The sequence below is a fragment of the Coturnix japonica genome, chromosome 14, assembly GCF_001577835.2.
Source record: "Coturnix japonica isolate 7356 chromosome 14, Coturnix japonica 2.1, whole genome shotgun sequence".
Taxonomy (NCBI): domain Eukaryota; kingdom Metazoa; phylum Chordata; class Aves; order Galliformes; family Phasianidae; genus Coturnix; species Coturnix japonica.
The window spans coordinates 11,333,634-11,359,208 of NC_029529.1; the positions used below are offsets into that span (position 1 = coordinate 11,333,634).

General features: G+C 46.2%; 1 protein-coding gene and 1 long non-coding RNA gene across 10 annotated transcripts in view; one reads left to right on the plus strand and one right to left on the minus strand.

Annotated features, from left to right (window-relative positions):
- The window catches only part of C14H16orf71 (chromosome 14 C16orf71 homolog), a 57,776-nt gene that overhangs the window by 30,972 nt on the left and 1,229 nt on the right, over window positions 1-25,575 (plus strand). For 6 of the 9 annotated variants that reach the window (XM_015877415.2, XM_015877420.2, XM_015877421.2 and 3 more), the window contains 15 exons: window positions 1,044-1,347; window positions 3,272-3,378; window positions 5,260-5,414; window positions 6,560-6,707; window positions 7,966-8,097; window positions 8,299-8,490; window positions 9,486-9,812; window positions 11,379-11,441; window positions 11,914-11,967; window positions 13,588-13,757; window positions 16,302-16,497; window positions 18,549-18,643; window positions 19,453-19,573; window positions 21,060-21,277; window positions 22,594-22,679. In XM_015877415.2, the coding sequence (XP_015732901.1) occupies window positions 1,044-1,347; window positions 3,272-3,378; window positions 5,260-5,414; window positions 6,560-6,707; window positions 7,966-8,097; window positions 8,299-8,490; window positions 9,486-9,812; window positions 11,379-11,441; window positions 11,914-11,967; window positions 13,588-13,757; window positions 16,302-16,497; window positions 18,549-18,643; window positions 19,453-19,573; window positions 21,060-21,277; window positions 22,594-22,679 (2,368 nt within the window). Of the gene's footprint in view, window positions 1-1,043; window positions 1,348-3,271; window positions 3,379-5,259; window positions 5,415-6,559; window positions 6,708-7,965; window positions 8,098-8,298; window positions 8,491-9,485; window positions 9,813-11,378; window positions 11,442-11,913; window positions 11,968-13,587; window positions 13,758-15,041; window positions 16,268-16,301; window positions 16,498-18,548; window positions 18,644-19,452; window positions 19,574-21,059; window positions 21,278-22,593; window positions 22,680-25,575 lie in introns of those variants that run through there. The other 3 variants (XM_015877416.2, XM_015877419.2, XM_015877422.2) reach the window with 3 other exon arrangements.
- Window positions 18,548-25,450, minus strand: LOC116654087. The gene is made up of 2 exons (XR_004308970.1): window positions 24,868-25,450; window positions 18,548-23,131 (listed from the first exon to the last, which is right to left on the minus strand). It is a non-coding gene; the product is annotated as an uncharacterized LOC116654087 (long non-coding RNA).

The window sequence follows — 25,575 nt, forward strand, 5'->3', positions numbered from 1 at the left end:
TGAATATCCCTCGGTTGAATTTTTAGCTCTCAATACATTTTTGTGTCTCAAGCCACTTTCATTTTTCCTCTGCAGAGGCTTTCCCAGATTCCAGTGCTCTGAGCTCCAGGTTTAAGCTCATGCAAGTCAGTTTCCATGAATTTTTCTAGAGGTTTTAGCTGTCGATACTCCAACATCTCTTTCTCAATTGCCCCCATCCCATCTCTTCTGGGACCTCAGTTTTAACTTGTTCTTTAGGAGCACGTGCCAAAGGTAACACTGATCTGGCCATCCTATAACTGACATTTCAGCGATGGCTTATCAGACAATGCATGTCACAATTTGTCAGTAGAAGGCAGTCTGAGATGTGACAGCAAAAAGAAGAGGCAAGCAAAAACTATATGGGCTCCATATATATATATATATATATATATCATATAGTTGCTAATGTAATACAACCCTAGAACAACAAGTAATTATACCAGCAGCAAAACATAGAGATGGCTTCTGATATACGGTCCCTGGTGATTTCTTTTGAGCCAGTAAGTTCTCCTGAAGGGTTTGTGTATGGCTCCATAGTGAATACAGGCTACTAGTCTCTACTGGGGAAAGTTCTAGGCAGACTGAGACAGAAACAGGCTTCCTTCTGCTTGGACAGAAGACGAATGCAGACCTGCTTAATTAGAGAGAAATTCTGCAGTCTTCCTACCCTTTTTTACAACTGAAAACTGCCTTAAAAATGGGACTGCAGTTGTCTCAATGTTGTGCATGCTGGTAACTGGAGAAATGAAGGAGGACTACAGAGATGAGTAAGAAAACCATAAAATCACCAGTCATTAAGAGCTGACAGGCAGCAGATCTGCTTCAGTGCTCCCAACCTTTACCATTATTAACAGTTTGTATGAAGGACGATTAATTTCAGCTGAGAACTGCTCTGAGAGTTGGAAGATTGGATTTTTACTCTTAGCTTGAAATCTTTAAGATGATTATTTAAAGTATTTTCAGGTCATTTCTCCATTCTCTGGCTGTTCCATGTTTTATTTGTGTGTGTTTGTCTTGCACAGAAAAACTGCTTCGTTCCTATGCTTCAGAGAGTGACAAGGTGCTGGCATCAGGTGTGAGAGGGCCTAAAGGAATTCACACCTTGCAGAATACCATTGGGCCAACTGACCTGCAGCTGGTTGGCACGACAGACTGCAGTAACATCAATGCCATCTACTGCACAAGCCACGCAGAGCCTCTTGTCTACCTGTCCCAGCAGGACAGCCATGTGCACAGGGAGCTGTGCCTCTGGTTTGGAGGGAGGGCTGCTGATGCAGCACTGCGTGGTGGTATCCTGGATCCAGCTTCCAGATGCAACAGAACAAGGTGAGGGTGCTGGCCTGCATGTTTTTGAGTGATGGTGGTTCTCCCAGGCAAAGTGGAGGACAGCCAAGCACACAGTTGGCTTGCTTTGTCTTTATTGGCCTTCTGCTAAAGGTCTCAGAGAACAAGAGTGAAGGATGGAATCTGTAAAAGCACACCTCTCACAGTGCTGTCTCCCATAGATATGTCAGGTGTGGGATTCCTGCAGTTGCCTCCCATCATTTCTTCACTGGAAGACCTTTAATTCCTACATGTGCAACACCTGGATCCCTTCTGTGCCAGGAATGGCTGATCAGCCTGCTTTGAAAACTCTTCCAGCTCTGCCTGGTTGCGTGCCACTGAGCAGCCTGTTCTCCAGGAGCAGCTTTGCCCTTTGTCCCTTTCATATTAACAGATTGGAGATAAGGAGCTTCAGATGGAAAAGGCTCTTTGGAGGATTATGACAGAAGTGTGTGTGAGAATGAAGGATGGTTTATAAACTCTTAAGCAAATTAGTATGAAGAAAAGCAACTTAGGAACTGGTGGCATAGCAGTGGGTGCCAAGAAGTTTAAGGAACTGGAAAGATTCAAGAGTCTGGAATCTTGCTCTTGGATGGAGCTGGGTGTAGCTGCAGAAGGAGCTGAGTTATTAAGAAGCTATTAATCCATCATGCACCCTTCAGCAATATGTGTTCCACTGTGCATAACAAGAAGGCAGGCTGTAGCTCCCAAAGGCTCACATTTCTTTTCCATATAGCCAAACCTCTCTAGTGCTTTTTATTCTTAAAGTTGCTTGGTTTGTGACATTGGTAGTCTGCCATAAGGTCTGCTCTTGGCCTTCCTTAGCACAGCAGGGGTGCATGCATAGGGGGAAAGGAGAAAATCTTCTGTTCGGCTCTGAAGTCAGCACTGAGCAGCCCATACACACTGCCCACAGCTGCAGGAAAGCAGAGGGGAGCTGGATCAATAGCCTGGGGATACTCCTGGCAGTTCTTCTTCCCAGCACTTCCTATGGTGTGAAATGATCATTTACTTTCTGACAACCTTGCTATTTCCCAAATGGAACCTCTAAGTTAAAACCCAGGAATCTCACTCAGTCCTATGAATCCTCTTCCTAAATGAAGAGCCCTGCTGTGCTCAGAGGTCCCTTTCCTCAGACTGCTGCATGGACACATCAGAGTAGGTCGTCCTGCACAAGTCAAAGAAAAAGAGGCACATGTGTTATTTTGGCTTCTGAAAAACACCCCTTGGGTTCCTCCAGGCATAAGTGGATCTGGGCCTCAAAGCATTTGGCCTACAGTGCTTTATCAAAAGATTTGGCTTAGGGCTTCAAGGAATTTCCAACAGCTGGGGTGATATGAAACAGAGACATCCTTTCCTGGCTGCTCTATAGGGCTGTGTAATAATCGTGTGAAGTGCCAGACTCTGCACTGGGTTTTTTTAGGCCTTAGGCATCTCCTTTTAGCTGGTCCAGAGCAATGCTCCATTCTAGCAACATACCCATCTCCTAATGCTGGCAATTTGGTCTGTTGGGAGATCAGAATACAATGAGCATCTGTGACAGACTCAGTGGTGCTTGTTACCCAACACAAAGCAGCAGAGGAGTGCTGTGATTGATTTAAAGCCACTTAAGATCTGGCTGAAAGAACCAAAAGTAAATAACAGCTATGATGTATCTGTGGGTTAGGAAGGACGCTAGTAATGCAGCCTGACATATTGTTTTTATTCCTAAACTGGCTACTTTGTGTTAGGTTATTCTATTGAACAAAGAGAGTCTCAGAGGGAATAATAGAAGAGATGGTCAATTGGAGAGGTGCAGTTCATGTCATTGATGGGGGGTTGAAATGGCTTTTCCATTACAGCTTTCCTGTCCCTGGGTCTGTTGCAGAAAGTGGGTTGGACTCAGAACCTGGCATGACAGCTTTTAATATATGCTGTTTTTCTTTAGGTCTCAGAGTCCTTCATCAACTAGAGCAGAAGAAGATGAAGAGCAGGATCATCTCCTGGGCGTGGTGCAGTCTCTGCCTCCGGCGATGCTCATCTCACCTACCAATGGTTTGTAATAGGGAATTTCTCTTAAAGCTTTATGGTTCCGCTCTGCTGACAGTTACCTCACTCCAGTGCACCCATATCAGGAAATTCTGCCTTACTCAGTGCTGTGACCTGTCCAGGTCCAGAGCCAGGAGTGAATTTCTAGTGAAATTAGTGGTGCCTAAAATGAAGTGACAGAGAAGTGTTGTCACATCATCCTCCTCATGGGAGCAGCTGCTTCAGTCCCGTGGGCTGCTTGTGTTTCACTTAGAAAACACACACACAAAAACTCCCACAACAGATTTGTGCTTGTAGGGGGCTGTTTGTCAGGGAACTATCATGATTACTTAACAGTGTCCTTAAACTGCTTGAGCAACTGATCAGAAATCAACTCAAGACCAGTACAGGCAGCTGAATGTAATAGGATGTGAAATGTTAAGACTTTGAGCCAGGACTATCAGAAAAGAAAGCATTTAATGGGACTAACATTAGCTATCACCTGACTGCTCCATCCAAGTGCCCCTTTTCCCTTTGTAGGTGGAGTCTTCTAGCATCTAAATTCCTACCTAGCTCGCAACAGCTTAACTCTAAGGAGCCTGCCAGAGCATTTGGTGTTAGGACTGGCCATGAGGGATCTGAGAGGTGTCTGCTGTAGATGGGTCAATGTAATCCTCTGTAGTTGGGCCTGACGTAGCAGATCTCAGGTGCAGGTGATTCTGAGGCTGTGCTATCAGAGCATTGCTGCCGTGTCTCTACTCCCACAGTTGAAGAGATTTCCACAGGAAGAAAAGGGAAGGGGGAAAAATATCCAAAAGCACAAACTCAGCAGCTGTCAGGGAAAAGATGACTGGAGGAAAATGGGATCATATTGACTTAGAGAAGGTAAAGAAAACTGACTTGCTAAAGGAAAGAACTTATGAGAAAGGAATGAAAACGTAAGATGGAAAAGAGGGGAAAGTGACAGGGGAAAAAAATGGGAAAAGGAAAGAAAGTCTTACCTTTGAGATGCAGTCTTTTGTTTAACTGGGCATGTTAATTCAAGTAGCTTGGCATACAGCCATTGGCTCCATGTTATTTGGGATTGGTATTGATGGCAGCTGGTTGCTGCTGATGGAATGACTCACATTTTTCTGCCTCCCCTTCCTTTTATGGCTATTAATGATTCAGATTTGATGTGGGCTGCTGAGTTATACTACACCACGTTCCATCTGTATTTGGGCTCGGGAAATCACTTTCAGGCTTTTCTCCTTGGATAACCATTGTGACTCTCAAAGAGAAGCTGAAAAACTGATCTGGGAGCAGACACCCTGTGGTGTGTTAAGGGAAGGAAACATTTACTTGTTCCTTCTATTAGGTCTCCAGCAGCTTCTCCTTGAAATGGGAATGTACACCCACACAGAACATGTGGAACAAATATGCCACGATGTTTATACACTTCATCCCAGTAAGAAAAGTTCCATTGACCCTTGTAGATTTCCCGATCAGTCTGGGATGTGTGCATGTGAAAATATGTTTTCTTTAAGTGTTACCTACCAGAGATGAACCCAAACCTTACCACCAGCAACCCTGAATTTTGTGGACACACAGTCATTGTGGGGACTGAGAGTACAGATAGTTTGAAGATAGATGAGTAGCTCGTCAATGGCTGGATAGACTTTATAAGACAGAATGTCTAGAGTAGATGATTCACAAAGAGATTACTGATAATGCCATAATCTTTACTACTATATTTTGGCTTCTGATAGCAGCCATTATAAGATGGATAGAAGAAATGAATTATGGAATGCGGTGTCTCCATTTGGGATGAGCTTCAAGTAGTATCTCGCTGCTGTGAGTTTCTTTGCAGTAACACCACAGCTTCTATGGCAATAATACGCTGCTTTTCTTACCTTCTCTTTGATCTAGAGAACATCATTTTGACAGTGTCACCTCTGGTATCTCCTCATGTGTATGGTAACGTGATTTCGATCTGTACTCATCGTGGGTTTGCTCTGCAAGGAATCAGGCAACTGCAGCTTTCACACAAGGAAGCCATTGCACTGAGCATGACAGCAAGTCAGGTACCGGACATGATGCACCACCTGGTTGTATGAGCTGGGTCCATGTTTCTGTAACTTATTATGTTGTGAGTTTATGGATGTGTGAGCTGATGCTCCTTTAACAAGTGTTCTCAAGGCCACTTGTCATATCTTTCCTAGCTAGCTAGCACTCATGTTCTCTGTGTTCCTCTGGGGGCTGCTCTGGTTACTTTCGGTGCTGATGGTTTGATTTCTTTCATTAGTGAGAAAACTTTGCTAGGCCTAAGCCTCTCATTGGATCTAAGCATAAACAAGCTTGATTCTACTAAAGCAAATGCTAATTTTACCATTGATCTCAAAATAAGAGAGAGCAGACAGTAACCTCATAAATGAAAATAACAATTTCTGATCTACAAACCTGCATTCAGGGAGAGCAGTCTTTGTCTAACAGACTGATGTATGATTATGTGCTTTGAAGTCCCTCTGGGTCTGCTTATGGCCTTTCAGCATGAAGTAGTCCCTTAATTTAATGCATTCAAATGGCTTGCAAGAAGAGCTTTCCCGTTGTCGAAAATAACCTTTTTCTTTCTCTCAAGCTCTGCATAACACAATAGATTTACTTGAGTTAGAGTGAAGTTGGCGTTTTGACATGTCAACCTAAGGAAATGAATGATCATAAATGCAAAAATACAGTTGAACTTGCATGCACAAGAGGTCCAGTTCTGCACTTCTTACAGTAAATCGCTCAGGAATCCTGTGATGCTTTGTCTTACAAAGGGCTGCATTCCTTTACTTCAAATGTTCACACTTGGAGTTGTTGCCTATGTTAATAAGGAAATCTGTCATCCTGCAAACTAAGCTGTGCACAAAGCCCTTCTTTTCTGCTTGTTCTCTAATCAAGCATGAGGAAAAACACTTTCTCTGCCCATAATGTCTTGTAGAATAAAAGCAATGCCTCTTTATGGAATACAGCAGCAAAAATGGGCGTGATCCTAAATGGCCATTTCAGGAGATAGGAGCAGGAATGCCCTGCCTCATGAAGAGATGACAAATGAACACCTGGTTAATGGGAGTTAACATGGTTCGACTGGTGTGCTCTATCTTCATGTGCCATCATAACTGTTTGCTTGAGCCCTGTAGTGATTAAATCTGGGTTTAGGAGTCTAATCTGGTCCTCGTTATTTCAGATTGCTGTATTTTGCCCTGGCAAGATTTCTGGTTTACCTGAGAACAGCTCTGCAGGAGGAGAGCTTTCTGCTGCACCACGCATGCACTCCCTTGTCCTGTTGCTGAGAAAGGAGGATGCTGGTCGTCATGTTCTTGCATTGCTGAAAGGTAAAGCTTTCACTTCTCAAAAACCTCAGCAAAGAAGGTTTGTGTTTCAGAGCGTTTGAACTGAAATATCTGTGTGGACAAAGAACAGTCAGGAAGGGCAAAATGTTTGCTCTCATTTCTTTTCCTTTGTAGAGAGATTTTGCAAATGCTTCTTTTGTGTCCTCTTTGCTTGCTTCAGAAGTGACCCAGAGAATGAGCTTATTCCATATTCAAGAGCCTTGAAGAGGAAAGTTGTTGTTACCACATAAGCTTTGGCTTAGCTTCAGGGAAGTGTAGAACAGCCCTAGGAATTGAGTAGGGTCAAAACCGTACTAAGCAGTTTTGTATTTTTAATCAATAACCCCCTGATAAGCAGTTGCTTCTTTGATGTTCACCACTGTTCAATCTTCAAAGCAAAGAAAAATTCAACAGTCATTCTTGAAATGGAGCAGAGAAACAGGTGCCTATAGGAAACATTTCTGTATTGAGAGTCAACGCCATCAATTTTTGACCAAGCTTTCCTGTGCTAAGTTTGAACAGGCAGCAGATAATACTCCAGGATAAGTTATGGCAAGTTACAGGATCACAGCATGGTTTTGGCTGGAAGGGATCTTAAAGACCATTTAATTTCAACCCTCTGCATGGGCAGGGACACCTCTCCAAGCTCAAGCTGCTCATGGCCTCATCCATGGCCTTGGGCACCTCCAGGTTTGGGGTAGTCCCAACACTCTGGGAATCAGTGCCAGGGCCTCACTACCCTATGGGTAAGGGATTTCATCCTAATATCTAACCTAAGTCTTCCTTATCCTATTTTAAAGCTGGTAGGATGCAGTAAATTGGCCTTGCCACTGATTCTGAGGATCTGGACTCAAGCAGTGGGTTCAAAATTAGAGATATCCTTTCTTGTGGGCAACAACTTGCTTAGGACATCTATTACAATTCCAGAGCTGTGTAGGATCTTGTGTGCATTCCATATCTCAGTCCACTGTCTGTAGCTGAAACAAGTGGAGTCCTGGTCAGAAGGCAGAGGTGTCTCCAAAGAAAACTGTGACCAGCTCTCAGTGTTCAACAGCCCATTTCCTGACTGTGTGTGAATATGGGCTGGGGAAGAAGGAATGATAGAATTGCTTTTCATGAGACGAGTTCAGTGTGACCCCACATAGATGTCTCTGTAATGGATCTGTGGTCAGATGAATGAAAAGACTTGATAAGTGCAGTTTTCATGTCAGACTGCATCACAGAGCTTTGTGTTCTTCATGCATTCTTGTTTTGTGCACAGGACTGATGAATGAACTGGCAAAGCAAGGCCTGCTTGGTAGCAGACAGAGCAGCCTGCCTGCCACAGCCAGGCTGGATCCCTTCATGTGCTTCCATGTGGCTTCTTACACGGAGAACTTGAAGGAGATGCTGGGTAGGTAAAGGTTATGGGAATGCAGATTAGTGAGGATGTGATTCTGCTCCTCTCATGTATTTCTTTATCCAGCTGTGCTGAGCTGTAGCATCACAGTGAGGCACTGCCCAGCAGAGAAGTGGTGTGTTCCTTTTGCTAATCAAGAGTGGATGTTTGTTTATGGGCAGTAACCACATTTATTTGGATGGTATCTCTGAGCAGGAGGAAACTTCAGTGCAGTTCCAGACCCGTGTAACATTCCTCTGGATTTCTTCTGCGATCGAATATTTGCTTCTGATCCTGAAATGGAGCAAGTGGTCCTGCTGACACTGGTTGGGATGGATGCTATCAGCAGTGCTGGGGAGCTGCTTGGCCAGATCCTTCCTGGGAGCGTTAATCAGGCTCAGAATGCAGGTGATTGCAGGCAGCTCTTGGGGGAGGGCTGTAGGGGTTGGTCAGGAAAGTTGAGCCCATCTGGCTGCTTTTATCACAGCCAGAAAGCTATGAAAAAAAGGGGATAAATGGGAACTTGAACCAATGATTCTTTATTTACCTGCCTGAAGTGTTTGTCATGGCTCGTTGGTGGGCAAGGCCACTTTCCATTTGACACGGGCAGACATTTTCTTCAGAGAGGGTCAGAACAGTTCAGATGTGTGCCAAGCCTTTTATGTCTTCCCTGTCTTCTAAGCAGTGAGAGATAATGCAGCCGTGCAGGGAAGGCACAGCAACAGCAATTCAGAAGTCACAAATTCTATTATCCCTGGTCCATTGCCATCCTTTGTTATCAGAAGCAAGACAGCACACCTCGTAATGCTTCATTTCCTCATGCACGGGAGGAATGATGACGCTGTCCCATGCATTAAATGCTTACAGATGATGAGTGCCGTCAGGTGCTAACAAGATGAAGATTGTATGTAATTTCATGATGCGGATTGTATTAGTGTGCAGTAATGTAGTCACTGCCCTAATAAAGGGTGGAAGTCTGGCATACTGTCTGCTCTCTTATTCTATGTCCTATTCTCTTGAAGTGAGACTGTTTAGTGAGGTCTGTATCACAGTAGGCAAAGAGGAGATTCCGGATAACAGAAACTTCCAGCCTTGTCTTTTTACATCCAATCTAGAACTCCCTTGTTCTGAATGTCTTGTTACATTGGAAATAAGACCACTTTACTAATGTTCAGTTGCTCTAGAGACAAATCAACATTAAACTGTGGTTTATTCTTATTTTTCCAGTTTATTTCTGTATCTGCATTACATCTGCATCTATTTGGGGTCCAACAGGGAGTGAAGTCAAAGCAACTCTGAGACTTCTAGTCTAATAAATTAGAGCACTTGTCTCCAAAATTGCTATGACTTTTATGAGACGTTTGCTGTCAACTAATACTAAAAATATTTCCTTTGGCTTGCAGAAGGACCTGATTCAGGGTTTGAGCTGCTGGGTCTCAAGTGGTTGCCCCATCTCACTCGACGTCAGGCAAAAGAAATAACCCCTTTTGAGGTTGGAGATGCTTCCTGGCAAAGAAGCCTTGTTACACTGATGTCTAATCCAGTTCTTGTGTGTGCGTTACGGCGGATCAATGCCTTCCAAGTTCTTGAAGATGCATTAAAGAGGCTAACACAGTGCAGGGAGGAGCTAAGCAAAAGTGATGGTGCTCTGCAGAGAGTAATGGCCATGACCCCAGAGGTAACATTCAGACAAGCCATCCTTTTCTTCACAGAGAAGGATCTTGTAGCTGGTAAGCCATGCCTTCATTGTTTGCAGTGTTCTTAGATACAGGGTGTATGGGAGTTTATTGAGCACTTTCCTATTTTTTTCTAAGGCATAGAAAAACATAATAATTGGGTTTATAACATTCACTTGGCTATGTGATCAGGGATATTAAATCTGCAGGAGCCAGCTGAAGACATCTGCAGGGTGGCCTATTAATATAACACATGGCCTGGTTCCCTTTCTGAAGATTTCAAGGTACCTCAAATGCTTAACAGACATTGCAGCGGTTACCAGGACCAGTAAATAATATTCTGTATACTTTCTCTCTGTATATCAGAGAGAATCTGGGAAACAGAGGCTGTGATCTATCACACCAACACATTGTCATGTCATTGTGATGCTGACTTCTTCAGTCTAGATGCCCTGAGCCTGCCCTGTGCTCAGGGAGATGAAGGTGCTTCCAATTTGCAAGAGCTGAAGAAAGCAGATTTTCTTGTATTTCTTTTTATGCTGGAACACGGTGAACAGTTCATGAGGAATGGAGACCTCAGTTGTCAAAACTTCTCAGACTTCAATGATACGTGCTAGCATTGATCTTTAGCACTGAAAACCTGCTGGTTTCCTCCTGTACCAAGAAACGTGTAGCCCACACCTCTTTAAATCATTGTGCAGACTGAGATGTTATTCATATTGGATACTTCTGACCAGCAGGGTATGAGCTCCCACTGTTTTCTTCCAATGTGGAATACATTGAACTGTCACCTAAGCTCTTGGGGAAGCTTCACTCCCTCCACCTGAAGAGAAACAGTTCTGAACCTGATGATTTCTGATTGTTCAGACACATAAATAAATGAAGATTGTAATAACACCACATATCAACTGGGAAGGAATGGCGGAGTTCAGTAAATGCATTCATGCTTTGTAATTTATAGTTCTCCTATATTTTTTCCAAGGAAGAAAGGTCCTTTGTTGTCAAGAGAAAGTTGGATGCTTGTGTCAAATACACTGAACTTGTAGTGCAGAATAACCAACTGGCTTTGCTGAATGGAAAGAGGAAAATGTGGTGTCATTCTAGTATCACAGAAGTCAGATCTGGCAGTGAACTGTGTGGGTGTTTGGTGTGAGTTTGGAGAGCAGGAGGAGGGAGCCAACAAAACAGAATGTAACAGACATCCCAAATTACTGCGTGTAAGACTGTGTGTATTGTTTATCCTTCACTGAGGTTCTCTTGACACCAGAAGGCAGGGGAAGGGATTCAGAACTGTGAGATGAGTTTATTGAGGGTCAGTAACAATCACAATCTCACCTTTCCCACCATGGCACAGTCATGTCATGTCTTCTAATTATGACTTTGGCAGTCTTTGCTGTCACTTCTATGAGGTCACTATGGTTTTTTTTTTCCTCATGTTTCTGTTGTTGTGGGAGGAATGGAAGGGTCTTTGTGCTGGGGAAACAGCTCTTCAGCATTTTGTAGCTACTGAAAGGTCTGTCATTTCCCATGTTAAACAAAACTGCTTTGCTTAACCCCCACCTCCCAAACAGTAATGGTTCTTCATCTGTGGATCCATGAAATCACTCCTTCCTTTTACAGATCCAGAACACCGCCCAGCTGCCAAATACCTGCCACCGCCTGGCAAGGGATCCACAGCCAGAGGTAAGGTCAGAAGGATGCACCACTTGCCTCTTGAATATCTATTTTATACTCCTAAAATAGATGGAGGAAACATTCTAACTCAGTGTCCTCTGTCAGCCATCAAAATGGAATGGTAAACCTTTGGTTAGACATCGTTATCCTGGGCAATTAGGAAGTAAAGGTTGGATGACCCCAGTTCATTCTGCAGTTCATTGCATGCCTCAACCACCTGCCTATGGCTGGTGTGGAACATAGAAGAATGAATCTGGTCTCTTTAGTAACACTTGTCAGTTATTGGGCTGAACAGGCATTTCATTGCTTTACAGAAAGGGTGGTGGGAGCCTAGAGAGGTGTTGGTCTTCATTCCCCAGTGACTGAGAGCATCAGACTGAAGGGAACATTTTTACATGGGCTTTAGTTACGGCTCACTTACACCTGACTCCAGAACGTACACAGGTAGACTTACCCACATCTATCTGCTTTTCTTGCTTAGTGGAAGAGACCCAGAGGTGCCACGCAGAATCACTCTTTGCCTACTTGCATGCAGGTGAGAGAAGAACACATTGAGAAACGTGGTTGGATTTTGTGAACCGAAGTCATGTAGATGTACCAGCCAAAAATAAGTGGAAGGATTATACCGATGTTTTCCTTGGGCTGGAATGCTGGCAGTGATTTGCGTTCTCTTTCCTATACATGACAGGAGATCTGGTATTTGCTTCTCTTCAGTTGACGCTATTTTAAGCCGTGCTCACATATAAAGTGTTTTACATAAATAGTGTATAAAATAAATACGGTGCTGTGACTCAGTTACATCATCAAGTCAAAACTCGTGTAAATAACTGCGGGGAGAGCTGTGGAGTCATTGGCTGTAGGAAAGGAGCTAAAAATATTGCGTGTATGTAACAAACAGCAGGAAGATGGGGCAAGTCCAGGAGGGCTGCAGAACAGCCAGAACCGGAGGTGGATGTGTCTGATGGCTGCCAAGCAGACCTTCCTGGTAGCACATGGTGAGCAGGGGCTGTTCCTTGGTAGGTAGCAGTGTGATAAATGCTGGTGCTTAATGGGGAGAGAAAACCAGCTCTGGGTAGCAAAGTGTCCCACCTTGGTTTGGGCACTTGTCTTTGAGCAGACCGAGGTGGCAAAGGGGGGTGAGGAGATTCCCCTCCTGAGGTGTCTCAAATAACATCAATACGCAGTGATTCACACGCCACAAGAATGAGGAAGCTTGCCCAGAAACACAGCAGATGGTGGGGAAAGCAGCACGAGGGCGATGCACGTTGATGTGAGCGCCTGCAGTTGATATTGTATGAGAGCAGCTGAGTGGATCCGAGTGCTTCACTTCTGTACTTGCAGGCTGTTGCTATGGCATTTATATCTTTCCCTTCAAGAAATGCATGGAAATAAAACCATCAGCCCTTCAATAGGGGTGGCTTTGTGTAGGAGAAGGGTTGAGTTCTCAAGCCAAATGGGGTCAGCATCCTGGCTTTTTATTTTTGAACCTGTATTTCTCTGTCATTGAACCACCAACACGCTTCCTGCTAATTGAAAATATCCTTATGCACCACATTTTGTTAATGCCTCTCTGAAGCAGCTCTAATGGAGAGGTGTGGAACTCTGAGAAAGAAAACCACGTGGAGTAAGAATGAAATAGCTGCCCCAAGGATTGCATTGTGGGATCGTTCAGGTTGGAAAAGACCTTTGAGGTCATAGAGTCCAACTGCAGCCCAGCCATCCTACCCTAACTACCAACACTCCGCTACATCATGGCCCTGAGCAGCACATCCAAGTGGTTTTTAAGCACATCCAGAGGTGGTGGCTCTCAAGTGGAAAAGGTTTTATTCTACTTAAAACATTCACGTACAGTATAAAGGATGGAGCCTCGTGCTGCAGACCTGCCAGGTAAAACTCTTGGGCTCATAGAGCAGCTTCCTGGAAAAAGACCTACAAGCCCAGACTGTGGGGTAGATCATTTCTATGTGTGTATATGTGTATATATATATTTATATGCTCTGCTTTTTTACAGACTTGTTTGGTTCAATTTCCTATGAACTTCATGCCAGCTTTCAGACAACCCTCTTCTATAGGCGCCTGTCCTGGCTCGTGCACAGAGCTATGTGTATTTGTCTGTGTTTTTAAGAGCAGCTTTGGGTTTCGTGCTTTATTACAGGAGCCCAGATCCTCTGCACGGTGCTGCTGATCAAACCTGGTGCCTGGAGCCAACATCTTGTGAGGATCCTCCAAAAGCTCCACCTAGAGAAATTCACAGTGGTTGGGATGAAACACGTGCACCTGGAGCCAGGCATCGCCTTAGGACTCCTTCCTTCTGAAGCAAAGCAGGTTTGTTAAGAACCTTGCCGTGCTGTGGCTATGGTTGGGTTTAGAATGGGAATAATCCGTTCCTGAAAGAGCAAAAACTCCCGTCCGGGATTTAGTGGTTGTTGTTAGATATGAGCTATATGGAACAATCAGATCTGTACAATAGCAGGCACAAAGCGAGCTGACACGCTGACAGTTTCTTTTATCGTTTGCCATAAAGAAACAGACCTGGTTTCTCTAAAACAAAAGTTCAGAGGATCTGGGAGCTGCAGACCTCCCAGGAACATTAAACGGCTGATTTATAGTGCTTGCTTCTAAGTGCAGAACAGGAGTCCCCTGTTTCTTGCAGGTAGGGCATCGCTCAGTGTGCTGGGCTCAGCCCGAGAGCCTCATTTTCCTTCCATGTGTTTGAATGTGGGAGCTGGGAAACCTTCTTTGGCCTACAATAAATAATGGGCTGGTGCTTCGCTTGCTGAGGTTACCCAATCACAGGAGATTCAGCAATGCTTTTTATCTGAAAGCTAATGATGATAATAATAAACAACAAAGGTCAGCTAAATAGAGCAGACATTGCCTTCTCAGCTTTTACTGTGGCCCAATAGTGTTAAGACTGTGAGAAGCAGCTGCTCCAGAGGCAGTTCTGCCTATGGAGGTTTTCCTTTCTGCACTTGGGATCAGCAGATCCCAAACTGCAGAGACTCACAGCTGTGGCTGCCAGCTAGAAAGTCTGACTCTACAGCAGGACTGATCTGCTGCCCTTGCATTACCTGCTGTGATTGCCCATAGCAAGTCCCCAGCCTCGGTAACATGATGGACTCCCTCTAGTCCTGCCTTGCAAGTCCGACACTGGAGGCAGGAGAACAGTTCTGCAGCTCTTTAATCCTGTTATTCCTCCGGAGCCAGCACTCAGCTGGAACTTCCTCTCCGTACGCATCAACAAAATTGCTCACAGATTTCCAGGCAGCTGCACATGTACCATCTCACTGCAGCTGCTCGGGTGCTGGCAAGGACACGGCTTGAGGCCGGTGCAGAGGCAGGATGGAAGCAAAGGCAGAGCCCTGCCCAGACCTGGTGGTGTAACACAAGGAGAGAAGTCACCTTGACTCACTCACCCCATTCTAGCCACCAGAAACAACACCATCGTTAACCCAAAGCCTGCTCGTTTGCCAGGGAAAAGCTGAAAGATGGGATCTAGAGACAACAGAGTTTGTTACGTAAAGTCCTTTATGGAGGGTCTGTAACAAAGCAATTGCATTGGTTGTGTTCTGTTCAATAGGAACCACCTTTCAACGTTTTCCTTTGCAGGTGTGTGATGAGATGGATGGATGTTGAAATGTTGCATCTAGAGCTTTGGGAAGCTTATATAGATGGAGACGTCATCAGTGTTCTGCATCTCCCAGTGAGAAGTCCTGATGACGTCTCAGAAAAGTGGATTATGCGCATATATTTGAAACTATCAAATATTTCCAAGCCTGAAGGGCTTACTTAGTGTTATATGGGACCGAATGAATGGCACGCACTCGCAGTGTGCTGTGACATGTTGCTGTCTGAGCTCGAATCACAGCACAGCTCTGATACTTCCCTCTGTGTTCCTGCAGTGCATCCATCCCTGTTGGCCTTTGCCTCTTGTTCCCACGGGCTGGGAGCACTCACAGATATCACAGATTATATCAGACCCCTTATCTCAGCAACCAGCTTAAGCACGGGGCACCTCAGATTGTTCTGCATTTCCAAATACAGAGGAGAAGATTGGGATCGAGCCAACCATTTTTCTTTTATAGCCTACTTATAAAAAGGCAGTTTAAGGGGAATTGCGAGAGAGGGAAGATTTGGGTCAAAGTCAGTGAATGGCTTCATGGGATAGAAAAACAAAAGATGCCTCAAAGTGTTTTATTTTCATATTCTTGAATGAAAGGATGGGATTTTCTTTTGGAAATGTTTTATCTCGAGAGTTGCTGTTCTCTGGAGCTTTGAAAAGATTAGAAAAGAGAGGGATGAAAACCTTTTTGGGACTGAATGATGGGATTCAGCTGAATCAAGCAAGAGTTTTTCCTCCAGCTTTTAATTTCTTCCAGAAAAAAAATTGGATATAAAAGTAAATAACCACAGCTTGGTTTAGCCAACAAGCTGCAGGTGTTGGCATGGAGCTGCTCTGTATGCTGGCATTGCTGCACTTGGTCGCTTGGAGGGCAGGAATGCAGAGCTGGGTGCTCCTGCCACTTCTTTAGGATGAAGGGCTCAGAAAGAGCCTGCAGCTGCTGTGGACCTCACAGTCAATGGAAACATCTGCAAAGAACCAGGCTTTGCTTAATGAGAACAGCAGGGCCTTGGACTGCTTTGCTCCTTTGCCACCTTCTGCCCTGGGCTCATGCTGTTTTTTCTCAAGACTTCTCACTCATTACATCCATCTCTGCCCAACAAATCCCTCTCTTGTCACTAGCACAAATGGGAAGAGAAAGCAAGGAATGATGTCAGATCTGTTCGCTTCAGAGGTGTTTGGAGCCAAAGGAAGGTTGGGATCCAGGACTTATTGTAATCTGTTCCCTCTCTGCTATTTCTTCTCAGGATCCTGCTGTTCTAGAAGCTCACTGCACCTACCTTACCTCAGGCACTTCTCTCGTGTTGTGTCTTCAGAGACCAAATGCTGTGAAGAAGTTGTTAGACATGCTGGGGCCGGAGGACCCTAAAGTAGCCCAAGCATTGAATCCATGCCTCTGGAGGGCTCAGTATGGCATCAGCACTGTCCAAAATGGATTTTATGGTAGGTTTTTGTAAAAGAAAACTCTGAAGGCTCAGATATACTAATGGTAACAACGTGATGTGCTGGTACCCTCATGCACTGTCAGCACAGATCCAGCCTTACAGCCAGTAGTGACCATTCTTCCCTAGAACATTTTGGCTGTTGTTTTGGTGGCTGACCTGACATCTCACGCTATGAAATATTCTCCCAGTTGTCTGCTCAGAACAGCCCCAAATCTGTCTTCCATCAGAACAGATTTCTTTTAATCTCTTCCCTGCTTGGTCATTTTGTGATTTTAGCTTTGTTATTTTGTACTTAGCCCCAGTAACCCATCTGTCTCTCTTCCTGATAACTATATAACCCACTGGCCAACTTTCACAGAGGGATAAAAGACTCCAGGATACCAAGTTCCTGTAATGGCTCAAAACATTAATGGCTGGGTAGACAGAGGTGATCAAAAACTACTCCCACTGAGGAAAGCAGGTAAACTCAGCTGTTTTCCATTCTGAGAGGCTCTTGCCTCAATGCTGAACCAGCCACAGCTCATCCACCAGCAGCAGATGGAGGGAACTGGGATGGTGCAGTGATTGGGATGGGAGACAGCTGAGAGTACAGGTGAAGGATGGGAGAATGAGAAGGAATGCAGAGCAGAGTGGGCTGTGGAGAACTGAGGGTGTCCTAAGAGGGGATCTGAGCTGTTTCGGTAAGGAGGAGGGCAGGATGTCATTCAAAAATTCATAAGGAATTAAGCATCATTAATTTGACAGCCCATTAATAGCTTGTTTTTCTTTTTTTTTTTTTCTCAGTATTGTGTTGTATGTAGTTAAAGGGGCATAAAAATAATGCAATCAATAATTTCCATGAAAGCAGTTGAGCCAGCAGGGACTGTATGCTTTCGGTTTCCAAAACAACTTTCCTGTTAAGACCCATTGGATTAATTGGTGCTTTCTATTGCATTCTGTACTGCACTCCTTCTTGTCCATTCTATGGTCTTCAGAAGAGAACTCACAGTGAAGTGTCCACCACTTGCAGCTTTGGGAAGAGAATCGACTCCTTGGTGTTGAATTGCTTTTATCAGATATAATCATAATCCTCAGGACCAGGACTAAACCGAGAGAGATCTCCCACCACAATTACTCATAGGTTCTCATTTGTGGGAGTGACAGAAGGGCAGGGTCTACCTACACAAGAGATGCTCAAGGCTTCTCAGCCAGTACTTTTCCACTATTCCCCTGCTTCTTTTGCTCTTAAGATTAATGGATTGTCTTCCTGGGTTGCCTTGAGAATGAGAACTCATCAGTTATGGGTAATATATACCCCAACTTAATGTACCCACGCAACACCTGGAGCTTCCCTAGCATAATTCGTTTAAAGATTAGCTTATATCAGTAAGGGAGGCTGAATCTCAGCCTGTCTTTCACTCAGAGGTAACAGAGAGCTGTGTGTTTAGAAAGGCCTCAGATGTTTTCTTAGGGATTCCCTTCAGATCTCTGCTTCCTTCCAAGCCTGGGCCAGGCACAGAGCTGAGCTGGTTGGCGACCACCTGCCTGCTGAGACCAGATTGTGCATTAACATTCCAACTACACGGATGGCTCACAAAGCCTTAATTGCACACATTCAAGGAAAATGGGTGCAGCTGTAGCTTATGTATGCAGTAAATCAAACTCAAGAATCCGATCCAGCCGCTATAGTGAGGAGGAGTCTGTCCTTAAGGACCCCGAATGCCTCCCATCTCCTAGAGCTTGTCCTTCAGAAAGGGAGAAGTGTTTGTGTCCAAGTTAAGCAGGAAATGTAGTCAGAGCACAAGTGGTCCACAAGTAACCCTGCATCACTTCCATCCCTCCGGTGCATTATGAAATCACTGTGCGATGCTTTTTCTCGAGCCCAAAGAAATGGAATTATTCCAACTATAATGGTTTAAAATGTTTGCTGTTACTACACAGAACAGCTGGCCTTTAAAGCGATTACTTCAGTAAGCTGCACGTCTTCAGTCTCTCAGGAAGATGAGTGTGAGTCCAGAGAGCGTTTAATTCATGGCCTGAAAGGATCTTCTCATTGTGTTCATCTCTCAGGCTCCAACTCCTACCAAATGTCCATCCGGGACATGAAGCTGTTCTTCCCAGAAGGTCTGTGCTGCTCCAAGTGCCCGATGCTGGAGGAGGAGGAGGTGGGATTCTGCCCTTTCCTGAAGGGTCTCCTGCTGTGTCAGAGCAATGGCTTTGCTCCTGTTAGCCCTTCATTTCCTTCCTCTTACACTTCAGATAATTCTTTCTTGCTGTGTTTCACCAGCTGCTGAGATTTCCTTCTCCTCTGGATGTCCCTGCCACAATGTGCTGACTTGGTATTGACCCAGACAGTCTCAGAGGAAAAGTGCTTTTTCAGATGTGTTTGTTCAGTGACCTGTGCTATAAATCCAGGAAGGCTCAGGGCTGTTGCTTTAGAAGCCAAATTCCCACACTGAGCCAAGACCGCTTTGGAAGCAGGTCACGGGGAACAACACCAGCATCACCCATGATTGCTTCCACACAGCTGACCCAGAGGCTGATTGTTACCAGCTTTTCACGCTGTGCTGGGATGTGTGGATGTGACAGTTTGTTCCATGGCAGGAGGGAGCTGCTACCTGCTCCTTTGGTGCTGGGTAAAGATGCTGTACCCTTGGGGTCCTCAAGTCCCTGGCCTTAAAGAGCTGGGAATGGAGACCTTAGGAAGATGTCTGGATGCAGGAGCTTTAAAGGACAGCAAGATGCCACACTTAGTTAAACCCCAATAAGAACAAATGCATGCAAAGTGTTCTTTTATCTCCAGACAACCAGGTGTTTTCTAGGCTGGTAATTACAGGAGTACCCAACGCCATCCAAACCTTCACAGCTTGCCTGAATCAATCCTTATAAATGGAATCAATCCTTATAAATGCTTTCCTTCCTGATAGGTAACGGTGCTCACATGACTTGCCTCCCCCTCCCTTCCTTCCTGCAGATCCATAACCTGGAACGTGACCCCACAGTCAGCGTGGAAATCAACAAGCAGCACAAAATCATAAGGCGTGAGGCAGGAGGGCAACTCCATTTACTGGGCTCTGGGCAACCACATGATCTTGGTAAGGAAATGAGTGACTCTTGTTATAGATTGAGGCTGTTATTGATTAATTGGACAGCAAGACAAACCATCTGGTGGTAGCAGGATCTGGGATTGATGCCCTTTCAGAAGGGAGAGAGGACTCCGAGCTACAAAGAACAGCTCTGATGGAGCCCAGCCAGTTCACTCTTAGCCTGCAGGGCCTTTCTTTTGTGGGTTTAAACATAGGGCTGACAAGGAGTGCTGACCTCGTCAGCAGCAGAACATAACATAAAGATAACATAAAGCACCAGTGAATGCTGCTGAACATTTATAGTGTGTTTTAACACCTGCTTGGCCACCGTGGTTTGCACATCCATTCAAAGCCAGCCTTGGGAGAGACCAAGGCACCACAGTGATGGGCAATGGGGGACCTTTAGTTCAGGGTGTAGATAAGCAGCAGTTTGTGTGTGGGTGCTCTGGGCATTGCAAACATCCATCTCATGGGAACAGGGCTGAGATCTCATTCAGTTCCCAAGGCTGTTTCCAGTGGGTTCATTCCACTGTCTCCTATCAGCTTTGGGCTGTGCCCTACACATGCTTTGTGACCCTGACAGAAGTCACACAATTAAGGCTGGCAAGCTCCTTGTCTCATGCTGCACACTAATAGAGGTTGGCTGCATGAAGGTCCATTATTAAACCATTGGCTGTGCTGAGGTCCATCTCTCAACATTGCTGCTATTCCATGGCCACTGTATGAGCCCTGAAACAAGAGTAATGATAACACTGAGAGCTCGGCTTGGAAATAGTGAGGATTCTGCAGGTTCTGTACAGCCTGCAAAGCAAACCTCCAAGTATGTGCCCTCAATTTCCTGCTCCGTGAGAATCTCTCGGCTTTGAAGCTGCCGAGTGGAAAGGAAAGCAGCGTGCAGCCCTGATGTGTTTGTGTCTCAGAGAATGCATTTCAAAGAGCTGCTGTCCTGGAAAAGCGAGCACACGTGATTTTGGGCTGTCAGGCTCAATACAGTGAGCGATGCCAGCGAGCCAGGAGCATCATTCACTTGGTGGCCCCTTCTTGGACGCTAGAGGTAGCTCTTGCACGCAAGGAAACGTCTCCTTGTGGCAAATAAGGATCCCAAAGCCTAAAGGATGGACAGATTGATCGCGGGGAAAATATGAACTGCGTTAAATCTTACGTATGTTGCTGAGAATTGCATTTCGGATTATGAAAGCAGCTGGATTAGCAGATTTCTTTGCTTGGGAGAAAGTAAGTGGAGGAGCATCTCCTGTATTGAGCCAGCAGCTGTCCTTGGCTGACTCCTGGAATGGGGTCACTGCTGCTGCATGGTGGTCCCCTGATACACACATGTTTGGGATGAGCAGTCACATCTGTGAGCATCCCAAATGGCACCGTGATGTGGAGTGTCTCTGATGGGCTGGTTACATCTGCAGCAAGGAGGAATGACTCGGAGGGTGAGCAGTCAAAGGGGTTGATCTAAAGCAGCTGCTGTGTTTTGCTCTTTTCCCAGCAGATCGGCCAGTGCTCAGCAACCTCTGCCAAACCACTTGTCTCATCCTGCCGGCCATAATCCTCCGGGGTTCCGACCCACCTTATGTTGAGCTGCTCGATCAGCTCATTGGCAAAGGTTTCACGGTGACTGGAGTTCGCCTCACTGTGCTGGATGCACCTCAGGCTCATTGCATCTCCAAGATACTGAGCGGGGCCAAGTGTGGTGTGGAAGCAAAGGTATGAAGTCCGGGTTTGTGCTTTGCTTCTTTCCCCGTGGAAGAGGAGTTGTTTGATGCTGTGCTGGCTCTGAGCAGACCAGCTTTGGTAGCAGCGTTAGCACCGTGCTGCAGTCTGATCTCTTATGCACTAGTAAGTAATGTGGGCCATGTGCCTCACCAGCTTTGTGCTCCTGTATCTCCATTAACTCACAGACACCCAAACTTGACATCATGATGTGCAAATATAACCTCACTGTGAATGCTGTGTCCTCTTTAGACATGCTCTTCCATTCGCATCACGGTGCCCAGTTGCTGCTGTTATGTATGTTCTGCTGTTGTATCTTGGCTTGTTCTCCCAGATAAATGCATTTTCTATTTCCTTTTCTGTAATCACACTCCATTAATCCTCCTCTATAATGCTAAATAACCCTTCCACTTCTTGGACGGTGCCCTGGAGTTCTGGGCAGACATTGAATTTCATCTCTCATTCGGCTGGTGGTGGCAACTCGCACTGCATCCAACATGGGCTTTAAGCAACGGGGTGTGAGCACAAACTCTGCTTCTGGGGTCGGCCAACACTTTGCTTTACAGCAATGCAGCATCACACCAAAGCTGTTTTTCCCTTTGTACTTAGTATAGGATAAATCCACCATTGCAGGAGCCTTGCTAGAGCAAGGCGATAAGGGGGAGCGTGCAAGCAAACACTGTCAGGAGGAGGAGAGAGTCATCAGTGGGGGGGAGCTACTTATAGTGGCAGCAGCAATCAACAAAGGGCTGTCAGAACCATGCAGAGATTCCTAAGGAAAAAATAAAAGCATTTCTGTTTGCAGCCCATCAGTATTTCTGAGTGTCTCGGGTGCAACCAATAATAAAGCAGGTAAGATCTTTTCAGGTTGGGACTTTTGAAGCTGACAGCATCCCTTTGAGGTACATCTGCACATGAAAGCAATTACAGCCAGCGTCCAATTAGTCTGAGCACTGCCCTGCAGATCCCCTGAGGATGCAATGCAGAATGTGCACAACTCTCTAGGAAGGATGAAGCCAATGGGTGTGTTGTTGCAGTTCCATCCATGTTCCTGTTTCCAGCACAATCAGTGGGTGAATAACACAACCACAACCCGGCTTATTTTCACTCTGAGGGGAGGGAGCAGGAATAGTGGTGTGCCGTAGGAATGGGTGAGCCAACAGTTCAGACGTGATACTCTTTCAGTGTGTCTGCTGCTCTCCTTCCTCCCCACACACAGCAGTTATCTCAGCTGTCAGCAGCTCATCATTGAGGCTTACAGCCTTACCTAAGCGGGTAACAAACCAAGGCTGTGCTCTTCCCTCTCTCAGTGCTCCCTCTTGAAGGACGGTCTGTGCCTGGTGGTAGCGGCAGAGCGAGACAACGCGGTCATTGGCTTCAACTCCCTGTTGGACGGGTAAGTGAGGAACACCACTGCCTCGTTTCCCTACCAGAGGGTGTGTGATCCAAACCAGGGCAGCTGGCTGCTCCACAGTTCACTTGTGGTTTGGACTCCCACAGTGTTTGGTGCCACTCAAAGGCAACGTGTTCCTCCAAAGGAAGGCACGTCACAGGCACAAGGGATGGCTGGGTTGGGTGGTCTTAGGTGGTTTTCCAGCCTTCATGATTCTTTTAAGCCATGCTGTCTTTGACATACTGACATCTCAGAGCAGCCAAGGTCCATGTACCCTGTGCTCAGGATGTTGACTAGCGAGTTGTGTGCTTTGCTCAGGGCTCAGAGCATCTCTAAGTCTTGGCAGCCTGGTTCCAAACTGCAGGGAATTCTCTCAGATAAGGGCTCACGCTGGGAATAGACCTGCTGAATCAATACAATTCCTAGGAGAAATATCTTAGCAGCTTCTGTGTTTGCTATGAAGAAAAATAAAATAAAATAAAAAATAGCTTAAAATAAACAGCAGAGAGCAAAATCAGAAACCAGGCTTGTAAATAAATCACCAGGAACGCTGGGTTTATCAGCCTGAGAAAACAAACAGAGCCCCTCTACAGGGACTGATTAGTGAAACAGGCTGATTATCAGGCCAATTAACCCACTGCCTCCCAGAGGGAAAGTCTCCATGTGAAGGAGGTGGGATTTAGGAAAGAAAAGAGCTGTCAGGAGCCCCAGAGATCACTGCTGAGGGGCTGTCAGCGGGGCCAGGAGCCAGCACAGCATCCCCCACCTCTTTATTTTGCTGTCGGAGTCTGGGTACAACCTGTAACCAGGCACTGCTGCCTCCTGTGGCTTTTTACCCTGGGCCTGCTGTCGTGTGCCTGCATCCCACAGGGCAGGAGCTGCTCTGCCTTCAGAACCAGTGCAACCATTTGAAACCGGTTCTACAGAAACAGTCTTTATCTTTTGTTCTGGGTTGTGCTGCTGGAAGGGAGGGGCACAGATCCTTGGCTAGATCAGCTCCAGCCAGCAGCAGTGCCCATGCTCTACCATTAGCCATTGCTCTACCATTAGCCATCGTGCTGCTTACAGTCAACTTTGCAAAGGTCTCTGTGAGCCAACCTGACTGAAGCAGCGTCTCATAAGGACACTTCAAGCTCAGGCATCTTCACTGCCTGGTTTATAAACATTTCAGCATAACATCTGAGGTTAATTGCACTTATGGCTCCATCAGCAGGAGCCACGTGACACTGAATAAATCACTGCGTATCTCTATCACTGCTGTGATCCCAATTCCTGCTGTGTGGGAGATGATTTTCTGGCCCTGGGACCTGGTGCACACTGGAGCCACATCACTCAGGCACCGTGTCACAGGGATGTGATGCCAGAGGTGGGCTGTGATGAGAAGGAATCAGGTGCTGAAGGAACAACACGAGCTTGGCTGGAGCAGCTGCTTGTCCTGAGCCTTGTTCAGAGCTTTGCTATTCCAGCTCTGTTGGTGGCACATGAAGGGGATGCTCAGAGGCTGCACTGTGCAGAGCAGTTCCCTTAAGGGCTGCCACAGACCCTCATAACTGTGTGCTGCTGTTCAGCAGCAGCAGCACCCACACTGTGTGCTCTGCCCTTTCCCTGGGTGTCTGTGAAGGGATGATTTCTGCACCCAAGTGCAGGAAGAACACAGAAGGGGACAGAACTTGTGCAGGTGGGGGCACAAATACAGTCTGTGAGCTTGGCTGGCTGCAAAGAGCGGAGCCAGAGGGAGATGGAGGAGGATGCCAAGGGCAATTTGCAGGGCAGTGAAGTCAGGTGTTTGGGAGGGGTGAGGGGAACCACAGCCTTGGACAAGTGGGACCAGGGCAGAGCCTGGGGGAGGAAGTGACACAACCCTACCTACAGACAGGGAAAACAGATGGGAGAGTTGCCTTTCTAGTTCTGCCAGCACTCGGTTGCCCGGGTCTCCGTTAGAAAGCATTTGAATTTCCCCTGTCATAACTTGTTTTTAAAGGCAGATTTCCTAGCTGCAGGGTGGCAGAGGGAAGAATTTACAAGCAGGCTGAAAGCAAAGACTCAGAGAAAGGAGCTCTCAGCAAACCGCATGTAGCTGCCTTCATAAAGAGGTGCCGTGTTATGGTGACCACAATAGAAATGACTCCTCTGTGGTTAGCTGAGCTCTCATAAAGCACTTCCAGGTGCTGCTAAGATTGCTGGGACCCACCTGTGTTGTGTAGGGTCCCCAGGAATTCAGCTGGTTCACGTTGTGCTGAGCTCCATCAGCGATGCTGGGCTGAAGCACACCCCAATCCCGGCTGCAGGGAAAGCAAATGAGAGTGCAGGCGATCAGAGCGGAGCTCCAAGCACTGAGCAACATAGCGGGATGTTGTGCTGCCTGATGGAACGTTCTTAGCAAGCGTTAATTGCTGTTAGCAGGGAGCGATGTTATCCCTATAGGAGGCTCCTCTCTGGGAGGCTTTGGAGTGAAAGGAGGTTTAGAAATCAAAGGAGGAACGTGAGGGATGTGAGATCCTGGAGCTGATGGAAACCTCCGGAGGGAAAGCTGCTGCCAGGCACAATGGCTGTGTGTGGGGGCAGGGAGCTGGGAGTGCTTCCAGGGGCTGAAGGCTCTGCCTGTGCACGGGGTTGGCTAAGAAGGCAATTCTGAGCTTTGCATCTTGCCTTGAGACGTCTCAAATACGTCTTGTGGTCAATCTGTGTGATTCAAGAGGGACCAAAGCACGGTGTGAGCAGTGCAGCCTGCCCCGCTGTGAGGGGCAGCACGGGGAGCCCTCTGTGCCCGGTGGTCTTTGGTGAGAAAACGGCCTGACAGATGTGGATGTGTGTGGATTCCCACTGCCCCACAGACCCCATTATGCAACGGGTCGTTACTGTTTGTTTGGAGGCTTATATTTTAAGAATCCCAATCCAT